The sequence below is a fragment of a genome, unplaced genomic scaffold (assembly GCF_019419815.1).
Source record: "Pyrus x bretschneideri cultivar Hongxiangsu unplaced genomic scaffold, Pyrus_bretschneideri_v1 Contig6, whole genome shotgun sequence".
Lineage (NCBI taxonomy): Eukaryota > Viridiplantae > Streptophyta > Magnoliopsida > Rosales > Rosaceae > Pyrus > Pyrus x bretschneideri.
Window position 1 is genome coordinate 5133860 of NW_025999798.1, and position 14469 is coordinate 5148328.

The following is a 14469-nucleotide window of genomic DNA, read 5'->3' on the forward strand; positions in this document are numbered from 1 at the left end:
GTTTCTCACGTACGAAAGTGAGTTTGGTGATGTAGGGAAACAGGGTTAACTAAATATTGAATCTAAAGGACCAGTTGGTGAAAGTAGGGAAGGGGACTATAAATACAGTGGAATATTTGCTTGGCAGGGACCAGCTGCAAATTGAAAAGAAAAAATGGGATTCGGCCAGTAGGGAGGGTCTGGGAGGGTCCCGAGTTTTGAAAACTGATCCATCAACCCATCACCTTAAATTTCCTAAAAGCATATGATTTCTTGCACATTTATTCCTGCGAGTTTACGTAAACGATACCTCTTTTTCTTAATCCAGACAGTGTTATAACTCTGATAAGAGTTTTTGCTAGACAACAAATTAACCCAGATTAGAGGAAAGGTTTGTCCCACTAATGCAATCTTCCAACCACTCTGCAACATTGACCCGCATTAAGTTTTGATAGTTTTATCATTAATTAGCTCCCAATTATTTCTCTTTTAATTACAAATTATATTGACTGCATGTTTTGCACACGTGTCGCACATGCAAGGGCCACGAGCCTGATATAATTGACTTAAACATGCTACTCTTATCATCTATTTGTATCATCTTTTTAATAGAGATAAGACTCACATACGTTAGTGGACCCTACCTCTATTAGAGATATGATATAAACGATGGTACAAATAGATGATAAGTGTAGCAATACTCGTAAAGTATTACTAACCATAAAAATCATCCGTAAAATATTGTGAATGTAAGTACAGACAACTATTCATAGTTAATGATAATTACATATAATTCTATGATCATTAATTATTTTCTTCGACAGTATCTTATTTATCGTCACGTTTAATACTCTTCGTTATTGGCATGTTGTACTAAAAAGAAAAAAATGGAGTGTAGATACAACATCTGACCTAAGTTACTAAAAACCGCTAACTTAGTAATCATCTAGAAGTATAAATCCCTCACGCATCTAATTTTCTATTCGGAAGTGCAAAGAGGGAGCTAAAACGAGCTTTAATTCTCTGAATTTAGCTTCTTTCATTGAAGTTGAAAGGTCAATTTATAAACATGATTAATGCTAAGATTAAGAGACAAAAATTGTTAAAAAATGAAGGAACAAAACCTACAAGGAAGGTTGTTGTCCTATACAAACATTGAGGCATGGATGATGATGATACAAATTACAATAGGTTGGATAGGTTTGAAGAGGATGGGCCACGAACCCATGAGAGAGTGCCGAGTGGACACCAGGTGGACTAAGGACGGCATAAATAATGAGATTAAACCTTTGATTAACACTCTGATTAATGCATAAGTAAGAGAGTAATTTGCCAATTTTAGGAAAATAAAGAAATAAATATATGCCGACCAAAGTTTATTGTGACACTGGTTTTGAATCACCTATTTTGCTTTTGGAGTTCTTCACGTCACTTTTTCTATATATTTCTTTCGTTTTCATCACACAAAAATAAAATAAATTAAAATAAAATTTGTGTGTGTATGTAAGAGAAAGAGAGAGAGGGGGGAAGGGATTGGATTGTGAAATGCTGACTTTGGTTCCCAAATTGTCAATCACGGGGGCAGGCCGTCATGGTAGACTCCACAGTACACACTACAGCCACAAACCGATTAGCTTGTCATGGAACGGGTTCATCAACTCTATAATATCTCGTGAATAATACGTCTTGTTGAAAACAATTTATATAAATAGTATTGCACCATACAATGGCACGAAATGATACGGTAACGATATACTGTGATATGAAAGTTGATCTCACGTCCGGAAGACAGACATGAATTGAGGGGATGAGGAAGGGCAATTCTGACATTTTGAAGAACATTACCAAGCAGACGGGGAATGTATTTAATGTTTGTTGACCGGTTCCAGAACCATCCACTTTTATATTATTTTTCATGTTTAAGGAGAAAATTAAAGTTTTATTTAAGGGGGTTGCTTAGGATCTATGCAACAAAGACATCTCCAATTTTTATACCACTTCTAATGACATGGTCAAATCAAACACTAATCAAATATTAATCTCCCACATTAAATTAATGCCGTTTGTGAAATTTAAATGGAGGTTCTCAACAACTCCATGCCAAGTGAGCAAGATGATTATGTAAAGTTAAATCTTAATTATTGTAAACCTCAACTTAACTTACATAATTAGGATGGCGGGAAATGTAAAGCTCAAGGTATTTTTATCACATGCGACGAGATAATTCACCCGCAACAAAACTATACCTGTATCATATATTATAGAGGCATAAGCGAAAAACCGAGTAAACTACAAAAATCATGTGTAATTAAACCCTCCCAATGTATAGTATCCTAACGTTCATGTGAGTCCAAGTTCGGTAATTTTTGCTTTCGGAACTTTCAATTTCAGTTCGATAAATTTTGGTTCGGTTTCAGTATTCGGTTCAGAAAATTTCAGCCCTGAGCTAAAAAGGAATCCAATGCTTGAGAATCTCACGAGGGTGGGTTAGATTTCTTTTTTTTTTTTTTTTTTTTGCTATATTTAATGCATTTAACAAGTGGGTAGGTGCCCTATGGCATAAGGAAACACCTCCCCACACGGCAGCTATTTCCCACAGCTCACCCCTCCAACCGTTGCACAAGATGTAAAATTATGTTGCCTAATTCAATTAAATGGGGGTCGATCACACACTTAAGGCCTTCTGAAAAATACATGCAGAAAAAAGCACCCCTACTAAAGTTCTTCTCCCCAAAAGATTTTCCAACGGGAAGTAACTTCTCCACACCCCTCCCCTGCGCTCCTATTAGAAGAAGAAATAAACATGGGTGTGCAAAAAAACCAGGACGGGCGAAAATTATTTCTCTTTCCTAAAGCATTGAAGGATTTAGAGGTGATGAGCTCATTGACAAGCAATAAGGGACGGCAACAACCTCCATGATGGCTGACTAGTTTCCTACCTTTTTTTCCCTGTGCTAAAAGATGATTAATTTTCCATCTTTTTTGCAGTACAAAGTGAGACATTTCAACATCACAGATGCAATAACTTGTCAAAAATATTAAATTTCCCTGCCACATAAATCTTATATAAATACAAGACAAAGACGTACATATGAGGTTGAACACTCACAAGATTTTCCATGGAGGAGCATAAAATCTTGCATAAATCATATACGGTTGCGTGTACCACCATAAACTCATCGTCAATGAATGGCCTCGAGCATCTCTCTTCATATTCTATGAGTTAATAGCGACATATGCAGGCAATGAAAAATAGACTAATTTATTTAAGTTTTCCGGTGTCAAAATCAGTATTAGATCGATCCTCTAGAAGGGGTTGGGAAGGAGAAGGAAGTTTTCAACCCGTCTTTCGGCGGTTTTTGTGTTCACATTTGATAAGAAAATAGATCAATAATCTTATAAACTACACATGGACCATACAAGATTCTATGACAAAACTCAGTAGTATCCTATGTTTGCGAGTGCAAAGATTCCCTATTTAAAAGAAAATCTAATTCCAGCAGCCCTTCAAACCAAGACGAGACTTTTCATGAGCAATGATAACTTGCCGATGGAATTTCATTAAACGACCCCTTTCGACTATAAAACTCTTAATTCTTCAAACAATATTTAGAAGTAAATATTACAATAGGCCTAGAGATATTTCCACCATAAAGAATGGTCATCTGATGAGTTTTAAAAGTAACATAACTTAAGATGTCCTGAAATCCAACAGCCAATCTCTTACGGCCTGCTCAGCTCAAACCACAATCCTAAAGGGCAATACAGGTACTATAAAACCAATAAGCTTCATATTCAAGATACACATCGACACCAAGCAATTCTTAAAAGTCTTATTGGCCATCAGAATAATCCACGTTACACAAGATTATGATCGTTTTTGGTCCAGGACTTAAAACGCTCAACTCAAGAAATAGAAAGATCAAAATGGAAGTTCAGGACGGCATTCAGTTGAAGTTTATAACAAACAGTTGACATTTATAGCATTGCTATCCTGAACTAATGCATCTAAGTCATTCTTACTCATTATTGGCTACTTGCGTTATCTTTCTCAGAAAATCCATCAGTGGCAGCACCCAATGACTGTGAAGGTGTTTCTGCACATGCCCTCAGGACAGCTTCATTCTGCAAGGAAAGTGGCATTCCAGGAGTTCAATATCAGTTTAACAGAAGATCACCAAATTTTGCGACACAAAATAAATCCCAACACTTTGACAAAAATAAACATAAATCCCAACACACAGTTTTGAGTGTGCAAGTATAACATACACTCCATAAGCACATTGCAATAGTGCTTTCAAGTAGTCACACATAAATCCTGCATCTAGTCATTTCGATTCCCTCTATCAAATGTTTTGCAGTGCATTTGTTACTAACGTAGCATAAGTCCTTGGTACTTGAAATTCCCTCCAAGCACACCACAATATAATTAGACTGATTCCATCATTGATAATTAGGGTCTAAACCATGATTGAAGAAAATAGAATTCAAATGAAAAACAATCAGTCTGGTATTTATTTCCGAATTGGGACCACATTAGATGGTAATCATGTTTAAGCCCAATGACAACCACAGAAACAAGCTTTTGTAAATACATTGTGTAGTTTCATTCATAGGGCATTTCAACTAATAGACCTGGTTAATTGACCACAAATTATGATCACATGAATAAGACGGAAGGATACCCTTTTCTAATCAATCCAACACAATGCTGTTTCGCCATTTTCCGATACCAAAGTTACCAAAATTAATCATTCTTCATGTTAATTATCTCTTGAAACAATGATTGAGCAAACCCAAATGGGAATTTCTCAGTTTTCATTTGCCAAAAGACTCAACATCCCTTCACATATGCTGAGGTTTACGCACAGTTCGACTTTCAAGTGAAGCAATGCACTACTGCCTGGCTTCTATGTACACTCCAAATCACATTTAACGTGGAATAATCCGATTTCGAGCAAGTAATAACTACGAAATTTCGAGAATTCAGTAAAACCCTAACCCTAAAACCCTCATCCGAGAGTGGGAAATCAGAAATGATATGAAACAGTCAAAGGGGGGAGAAGAGAACCTGCCAAACGCGGAGGAGACGCTTCTTGGCGTTGGCTTTACGGGTGGTGGTCAGCTTTATTCTCTTCCAAACGAGACCGCCGGAGTCGTGCTTCTTCACTATCTCCAGCACTCGCGTCCCCCAAAACGCACCCGCCATCTCTCTCTCTCTCTCTCTCTCTGTCTCTCTCTCGCCCCTTTTGTTCTCTGTTTGGATCTCCTATTGGATTCGGTGGGTTTTTACAGGGCTTATTTATTCTTTCGATTTTGGGCCCAATTTGTTCAATCTGGCCCATTTAGGTTGGGTTTTTTTGTATGGGATGAAAAAATGGTGTGCAAAAATTAGTTTTCCATAAAAGTATAAAATTCTGATTCATGTGAGAAGCAACGACTCTAGCAGGATCACTAATGAAATATCACTTTAGCCCATTTCATTGAAAATATCACTTCAACCAATTTAATTCGAAATATATATTTTTTGTGTCAAAGAAAAAAAAAAAAGAAATTTTGCTTATGTCGTTTAACTACAAATTACTCTTTCTTAATTAGATGCAATGAGGTGTATGAGCGTCAATTTTTATTAAAGGTATAATTTGGACTTCAAATTACCACTTCATCATTCCATCCTTAAAACGTTGATAACAAATGTTAAATACGAATTATAATAGATTTTACACGGAAAAATATATTTTGAATAACATAAATACAATAATTTTTTGTAGTGGTAAGAGAAATAAAAAAAAATTAATAAAAATGATTCAAATTCTTGATGGTGCCAAAAGACAAGGTTATGACAACAATTCTAATATGAAAGGGGAAAATAAAGGTGTGCAAGGTACTTAAAATAAATCCTAGAGTATTCTACACTCCATGTGGATGTCATAGCCTTAATCTTGCACTTTGTGATATGGCAAACTGTTGCCCTAAAGCTATGTCTTTTTTTTTTTTTGGAGTAATACAACACATATATACATTGTTCTCATCCTCTACAAAGCGATGGAAAGTTTTTACAAATCATGTGCAAGGAAGTCACACCCTAAAACCGTTTTCACAAACTCATTGGGAAAGTCATATTGAAAGTGTTAAACCCATAAGAGAAAGCACTCAACATATAAGAGATGCTTTAATTCACTTTGCAAATACTAGTGAAGATCCTAAGTCAATGAGTGGTGTCGAGTCACTATCAATTCATGAGTTGGAGAATTTTGAATTCTTGTTAGGTATGGTTATATGGCATGAATTCTTGTTTGTTATTAATAATGTTAGCAAAGCTCTTCAAAAAGAAGACATGCATATTGATGTTGCTATTGATTAGTTAAAAAGACTTATAACCATTCTTGATCAGTATAGAGAACATGGATTTGATGAGGCAATGAATGAAGCTAAGAAAATAGCAAGTGAGATAGGGATTGATCCTATTTTTCATGAGAAACGCATCATTCGAAGACAGAAACTGTTTGATGAGAGTGCTGGTGATACGGTAAAACAATTAGCTATTGAAACTTCTAAAGTTGATTACTTTCTTTATATAATTGATCAAGCTCGTACTTCACTTGATAACAGATTTGAACAATTTCAGAAAAATGAAGAAACTTTTGGGCTTTTGTTTAACTTGAAGAAGTTAAAAGCTGCAAAGAATGATAGCTCGAGGAGTTTTTGTATCAATCTTGAAGAATTTTTGAAACATGGTAAGCATTTTGATATTGATGGAAAGACTTATTTCTAGAGCTAAGAATCTTGAGAGAGACTTTACCGAATGATAGTCAGGCAATGGAAGTGTTGGACTATTTGAGACAAATGGATGGTTGTTTCCTAAATGCATGGGTTGCTTATAGAATTTTGTTAACCATACCAGTTACAGTTGCGTATGCTGAAAGAAGTTTTTCAAAATTAAAGTTGATAAAATCTTATTTTCGATCAACTATGTCACAAGAACGGTTGAACAACTTAGCTATTTTATCAATTGAAAAAAAATTGGTTGAAAAATTAGATTATGTAAACTTAATTGGTGCATTTGTGTCTAAAAACGCAAGATATGTAATATTTAAGTAATGTTTGTATTTCTTCTTTTGATATTAATTTCTAATGGTATTTGATGTTGAAATATATATATTGTGTATTTAGCAAATTTCTTTTTTTTACATATCAATGTACAAAAAGTCATGGGTTAGAAAACTTTAAGGCCTTATCTTGAAAGCTCGCCTAGGGGCCTCAAATTCTCAGGGCCGACTAGCGTCTTGTATGCTTTTGTTTGCCTCGTTTTGCATGTATAGTGTCTGCATCGTTTTGCATGCCAGAAGCCTGCCCCTTTTTTTAGTCCTCGAAGCCCGCACCATTTTGGCGTGCATTGAACCAGTCTTGTTTTTTGTGCCCACCACGATTTATGCACCTTATACCACCTCATTTTTCATGCACAGAGCCTGTGCTCGTTTTGTGTGCTAAAAGCCCGCCTTGTTTTCTGTGAGCCGAGCCCACCTTGTTTTTCGTGTCATGGTTCTCCTCGTTCTACGCAAGCTTAGTTGACATCATTTTGTGTGCGGCGAGCCCGCCTAACACCCATGTTTTTTTGACAGAAATTCAAAATTTTTATTATCTCAAAATATTTTTCCTATGTGACAACCCGTTCCAAATTTTACGTTTTTATTTTATTTTAAAAGCGTGAATTTGCGAAATTGCCCTAGAGGCAAGGACTTTGACTTCCGTTGACCATCGACTTGGGAGATGTGAGACTTATTCTTTTAGCATATCCTCGTAGTACTCATTGGTACAAACGTATAGGCAAAAACCGTTTGCGAGTCCGGATTATAATGGTATACTTATGGACATTTGAAATTGGTTATTTAAATATTTGAATTCCCACCTTGTGGGATTAGTAGACCAATTAAATTAAAGGGACAAGGAACCAATTAGAAGAGGGAAGTGAAGCTTGCAGCCAATCAGAAAGAAAGAAGAAAAGAAAAAAACAAAAAAAAAAAAAAAAGGGGGGGAAAGCTTCCCGTGCACCCATACCCGCACCACCGCGAGTCCATTTTCCAAGGCCGATTCCGGCCAACTCCGGTGGAGTTTTTCGATGCCACCACCACCATCTTGAAGCTCTCATTCCCCTCTACAAAACCCACCCAAGAACCACCTTGATTAACCATGGGATGTGGAGGTTTGAGGCCACGAAAGTTGACGAAAATCAATGGTGCTCCGCCCACCCTTTTCGATTTTCCGGCAAATCGGCAAAGCAATGGCCGATGCCACCACTTGGGCTTTGTAGCCCATCATCCCAGGAGCAAAACCCAACCAACCTTGACCCCGTTGGACCACCGTAGACGACGAATCGATGTCGGGAAGTTTTAGGCACCCGTCGGCTTCGTGAACAAAATTGACCATCTTCCGTCCACTTTTGGACTTCGTGGTAGGTATGAAAGGTGCTCCACTCACTGAGATCTTCATTTTTGTTAAGTTTGAGAATTTTTGGAAATAGTTGGATTTTCCGGCGAGTCGGGGCGGCCGACCGCCACCAGCGGCGGCGCGTGGCCAGTGAGCCGCCAGTGTTATTTTTAGGCTATGTCGAATATTTTGAATTCAGTTTTGTCATTTGAATGACGTAGGTTGATCGTTGGAACCTACATTCGTTATGATACGTTACTTGATAAAAATGTGAATCGATGATCTGACCGTTGGATCATTACCAAAATTGGATACATTATAATACGTAATATTTAAAGATCATAGGAATTTACGGATCAGGAATCCGACTTATGGATCTTCCTGAATTGGATTTGTAAGTTAGTAAAATAAATGTTCACGACCACTTGTTTTAGGCAATTGGCGGAGATCTGACCGTTGGATCGTAATGAAATTTTAATATGTTATTCTAGAAACATATTGTGGATCGTTGGGAGTTGCGGATTGGAAATCTGATATGCGGATCTTCCGGGTCAAGTTATACAGGGTTGTAAACCCTACTGTCGATCTTTGATCGACGGTTGACTTGTGGTCAATGGGTATCAAACTATTTTAGAATGTCGTTGAGGTTGTGTTTTACGTGAATTACGTATTCTACGGATAAGAGTTCTGAGATGTGATTTGATAATTGGCCACAGGGACCGATCATTCAGGACGCCTCGATGCGTGTGCTAGAGAAGTATAGCGTGGACTCGAGGTGAGTGAATCTTTTCCTTTTTATTGTGCATATTATTGAGAGTTCTATCGACACTTTTAAATTGACTAGGTATATTACCTTCATATAATTATTGTGAATGCTTGAAGTACCTATATGAACTACGAATGGCTTGATCCCTATTTAGGGTACGTAGGCAGTCTAACGAGACGTTAGATGCAGCCATAAAATATTTGAGGCAAAAGCCTTGCTTGGGAAATTGAGTAATACGAAGGAAATTGGTAAAGACAAGTTTTAGTTTTGTGAATTAGTTAGTTAAATTAGAGGTAATTGGGTTGTTAGGGATAATTATCCCTGAAAATAAGTAGTTTGGGAGTAGGGCGTTATTGATTGTACACTTCACACCATATTGTTTATAATTGAAAATGCTACGACATGGTTGAGTAGTAGATTGCATCATGATATATTCATATGTATATTACTTGCATATAATTATTGGGAATGCTTTCAAGTGCAAAGGTGAACTCAGGACACCCAGGTAAGTTCAGGTGAGTTTATAGTACTAGTTGAATCGATTGTGTTATAGCATGACTACAATTATGAGTTAGGCAACTTCGATACTGTCGTACTGGTTGCCATGAGTTGCACATGTTATATTGAGATGCATTGAGAGCTCATAAACCTGCACCCCGGTGTTAGTGTTCCCGCCCGTGGCCAGGGCACAGTCCTTCACGTGATGTTCACCTCCCACACCTTACGCTCACCTTGGATCCAAGGTAGGTGCACGTCCTGTCGTACAGACCACTTTAGGTGGTTCCGACTTGTAGGTGACCCGCGATTATTCGCCCAGCCTTCACGTGATCGTAGCACTTGAGCGTATTTATTTACACCCAGTCTTGTCATACAGACCACTTTAGGTGGTTCCGACTCGTGTGCAGGTATACTTATTGAGCTATTGGCTAGCCAGGATTGATGAGATATGGATAAGTCGTACAGGTCACTATAGGTGACTCCGACTTATATGCTAGCCAGGATTGACGAGATATGGATAAGTCGTACAGGTTATTATAGGTGACTCCGACTTATATGCTAGCCAGGATTGATGAGATATGGATAAGTCGTACAGGTCACTGTAGGTGACTCCGACTTATATGCTAGCCATGATTGATGAGATACGGATAAGTTGTACATGTCATTTTAGATGACTCTAACTGATATATCACTTTGTATTGATTTAGTTCATTTGGCCTACTTATTAATGTATGGTGGATTTGATGGCAAATTGTGGTTTTGGTCATTTCTGAGTATGGTTTGGATATATGTATATATGTTGTACTGTTTTATGGAAAACGATACGGGTTTTACATTTAGGGGCATGACTTTTAGAGAGGTAGTAACTTTGGGAAACTTGGTTTTATTGCTTACTCACACCTTCTGTTTGGTGCCCTCCAGGTTTTAGCTGCTGAGTTTGTATCAACAAGAATCTGTGGCGAATCTTAGTATTGATGGATATTTTTGAGGGTATGATTCTTACCCACATTACTGTACCTTACTTTTGCTCTGACATCGCGCGTGAAATGGGTTCGCTCCCACTCATAGCGCACTCTGGTATTTAGAAACTTTTAGATTCAAATTTATTCACTTTTTATACACTATCACATTTTATGGTTTCGTCACCTTCCAGGTGTCGGCCAGCACAGCTCGATTCAGGGTCCAAGTGGACTTTCTGGGTCAGGGTGTGTCATCCTAAGCATTAAGTTAAGCTTTTTAAGGAATTTGGAAGCAGTTTTACGGTTTATTGAGCAACAAATGTATATTTAGTAGAATATTTAAGTAGGAAACTAAAAAAATTATTGGAAAATATAGTAGTGAGACCCAGAACATTGTCAAATGGGGTTCTACACTCAAGGATCTCAACGGAAAGTCTCACCTCAATTTTTTAAACTTCACAGTAAGGCGAAGGTTAAAATAAAAAGATTGAACTATGATTTCTACATGAATTTTCAAAACCGACTGAAAACCATGAGTGTTAATTCACGTTTATTGAAAAAAATGCACATTTTTTTATTTTCTCAAAATATTTTCCGTAAGCATTAAGAAAATCTTTATAATGTTTTTGGAAGTGGATTTAAGATTTATTGACCACTAAGTGTATATTTAGTAGAATATTTAAGCCCAAAAGTAATGAAATAAGTGAAAAATATAGAGATGTTAAAATGTACATTTAGTGTATATTTTTTGAATTAGATATGTTAAAATCACATGTAGGTGAGGTTTCAACAAAAAATAGCAAAATTTTGTTTTGTTAAATAGGTTTTCACTCTCTTTTGGTTGATAAAGAGGATTCTATTAATATGTAGTTCATATTTAGATAAAAGAAAAAATGTCCAAATCTCTATAAATTTAGGTTTTAGATCGTTGATAACAAGTGTTTAAATATGAATTATAATAGATTTTGGTGGAAAAATATATTTTGAACAACATGAATACGATAGTTTGTTGTAATGGTAAAAGAAATAAAAGAAAAATTAACAAAAATGATTCAAATTCTTATGGCACCCTAAGAATTTGAATCATTTTTGTTAATTTTTCTTTTATTTCTTTTACCATTACAACAAACTATTGTATTCATATTCTACAAAATATATTTTTTCGTGCGTGGAGCCAGACTTGTTTCCCGAGCACCCAAGAGCTTGCCTTGTTTTGCATGCATGGAGCCTGTCTCATCTTGTGTGCCCTGTTTCGCCTCATTCTGCATGTGTGGTGTATGCATCATTTTGCGTGCTGGAAGCTCGCCCTTTTTTTTAGTCCACGGAGCCCACGTCATTTTTGCGTGCACAGAACCAACCTTGTTTTCCTTGTGCACCTCGATTTATGCGTCTTATCCCGCCTCATTTTTCATGCACGAAGCTCACGCTAGTTTTGTGTGCTAGAAGGCTGCCTCGTTTTCTATGAGTCGAGCCCGCCTTATTATTCGTGTCATGATTCGCCATGTTTTGCGCGAGCTGAGTTCAAATCGTTTTGCATGCAGTGAGGCTGCCTAACAACCATGTTTTTGGACAAAAATTCAATTTTTTTATTTTCGCAAAATATTTTTCCTAAGCATTAAGTTAAACTTTTTAAGGAATTTAGAAGTAGATTTACTGTTTATTGAGAAACAAATGTATATTTAATAGAATTTTTGAGTCGGAAACTAAAAAAATAAATGAAAAATATAGTAGTGAGGCTCAGAACATTGTCCAATGGGGTTCTACACTCAAGGATCTCAACGGAAAGTCTCACCTTAATTTTTAAAACTTCACAGGGAGGCAAAGGTGAAAATAAAAAGATTAAATCGTGATTTCTGTATAAATTTGCAAAACTGACTGAAAACCGTGAGTCAACGTTCACGTTTTTTTGTAAAAAAATTCAAAACTGACTGAAAACTGACGGAAAAATATATTTTGAAGAACATGAATATGATAATTTGTTATAGTGGTAAGAAAAATAAAAGAAAAATTAACAAAAATGATTCAAATTCTTGAGGGTGCCAGAAAGTTTTCAAAATATATGTTTTTGTGCGTGGAGCTCGACTCGTTTTCCAAGCACCCGAGAGTTTGCCGTGTTCTTCGTGCGAGAAGCCCGCCTTGTCTTATGTGCCTTGGTTCGACTTGTTCTGCATATGTGGTATCCGCATCGTTTTGCGTGTCAAAAGCCCGCCCATTTTTTAAGTCCATGGAGCCCGTGTCATTTTGGTATGCACGGAGCAAACCTTGTTTTCTGGGTGCACCTCATTTATGCGCCTTATCCCGCCTCATTTTTCGTGCGCGAAGCTCGTGCTCGTTTTGTGTGCCAGAAGCCCGTCCTATTACCTGTAGGTGAGGCTTCAACAAAAAAATAGCAAAATTTTGTTTTGTTAAATAGTCTTTCACCTTCTTTTGGTTGACAAAGAAGGTTCTACTAAAATGTAGTTCATATTTAGATAAAAGAAAAATTAACAAAAAGAAAAAAGGTCCAAATCTCTACAAATTTAGGTTTTAAATTGTTGATAACAAGTGGTTAAATACGAATTATAATAGATTTTGAAGAACATGAATACGATAATTTGTTGTAGTGGTAAGAGAAATAAAAGAATAATAAATAAAAATGATTCAAATTCTTGAGGGTGCCAGAAAGTCTGACACTCTGGGAATTTGAACTATTTTTGTTAATTTTTCTTTTATTTCTCTTACCACTACAACAAAACTATCGTATTCATGTTCTTCAAAATATATTTTTCGTGCGTGGAGCCTGACTTGTTTTCTGAGCACTTGGGAGTTCGCCTTGTTCTGCGTGAGCAGAGCTTGCCTTGTCTTGTGTGCTTGGGTTCGCCTCGTTCTGCATGTGAGATGTTTGCATCGTTTTGCGTGCCATAAGCATGCCACTGTTTTGCGTCCACAGAGCCCACATCGTTTTGGCGTGCACGGAGACATCCTCGTTCTCTATGTGCAAAAGTAATAAAATAAGTGAAAAATAAAGAGATGTTAAAATTTATATTTAGTGTATATTTTTTTTATTAATTAGAAATGTTAAAATCACTTGTAGTTGAGGCTTAAACAAAAAAATAGCAAAATTTTGTTTTGTTAAATAGTCTTTCATCCTCTTTTGATTGACAAAGAAGGTTCTATTAATACGTACATCCCAACTTTACCGGCGGAGACACCCCCTTATTGGAGTGGGTTGTAGTTCACCCTTAGGATTATCTTAACCCCGCCCTTGATTGTAACTTATACATTACATTTTGCAAATATACAAATAATTATTAAACAAGAAAAATTCTTAGAGGAAGGAAAAATTACATGTATAAGGACATTTTTTTAATAATTATTTCGTTTTTTGTTTTAATATTATATAATGATATAGAACAAAAGTATGTGAGAAAATTGGAGAAGGGCGAAGGATATATGGTGAAATAAATGAAAAATAAATGTTAATAGAATGACACGCAAAATGAAATTTTAAAAACCTAAACCCTTTATCATATATTTTTCGTCTATATTAAACATCAACTATAAAAATTAAATGCTAAAAACGAAATGTTTACCAACTAGACCCAAATTAAACCAAGCAATAATAAGCGACGTGGGCTCATATGTGCAATTGATGAGTAGTATCAAACTCGTGTCACACAAGCCCATCACCCAAGAGCCCAACGAGTCAACTTAAAATCCGTTAACAATTTTCAAACAAATTATCAAAACTTATAAACTAATTAGGTGAATTATTTCATGAGACGGTTTGGCCGAGTGGTCTAAGGCGCCAGATTTAGGCTCTGGTCCGAAAGGGCGTGGGTTCAAATCCCACAGCCGTCA

The 14469-nt window shown here is 36.5% G+C and overlaps 1 protein-coding gene and 1 non-coding gene across 2 annotated transcripts; one reads left to right on the top strand and one right to left on the bottom strand.

The window, feature by feature from the left end:
• Window positions 1-3788: 3788 nt before the first annotated feature.
• LOC103929036 lies at window positions 3789-5241 on the bottom strand. The gene is made up of 2 exons (XM_009338181.3): window positions 5051-5241; window positions 3789-4104 (listed from the first exon to the last, which is right to left on the bottom strand). The coding sequence occupies exons 1-2, from the start codon at window positions 5186-5188 to the stop codon at window positions 4006-4008; spliced, it is 237 nt and encodes a 78-aa protein (XP_009336456.2). The 5' UTR covers window positions 5189-5241; the 3' UTR covers window positions 3789-4005.
• Window positions 5242-14389: 9148 nt separating this feature from the next.
• Window positions 14390-14469, top strand: TRNAL-UAG. Its single transcript has one exon. It is a non-coding gene; the product is annotated as a tRNA-Leu (tRNA).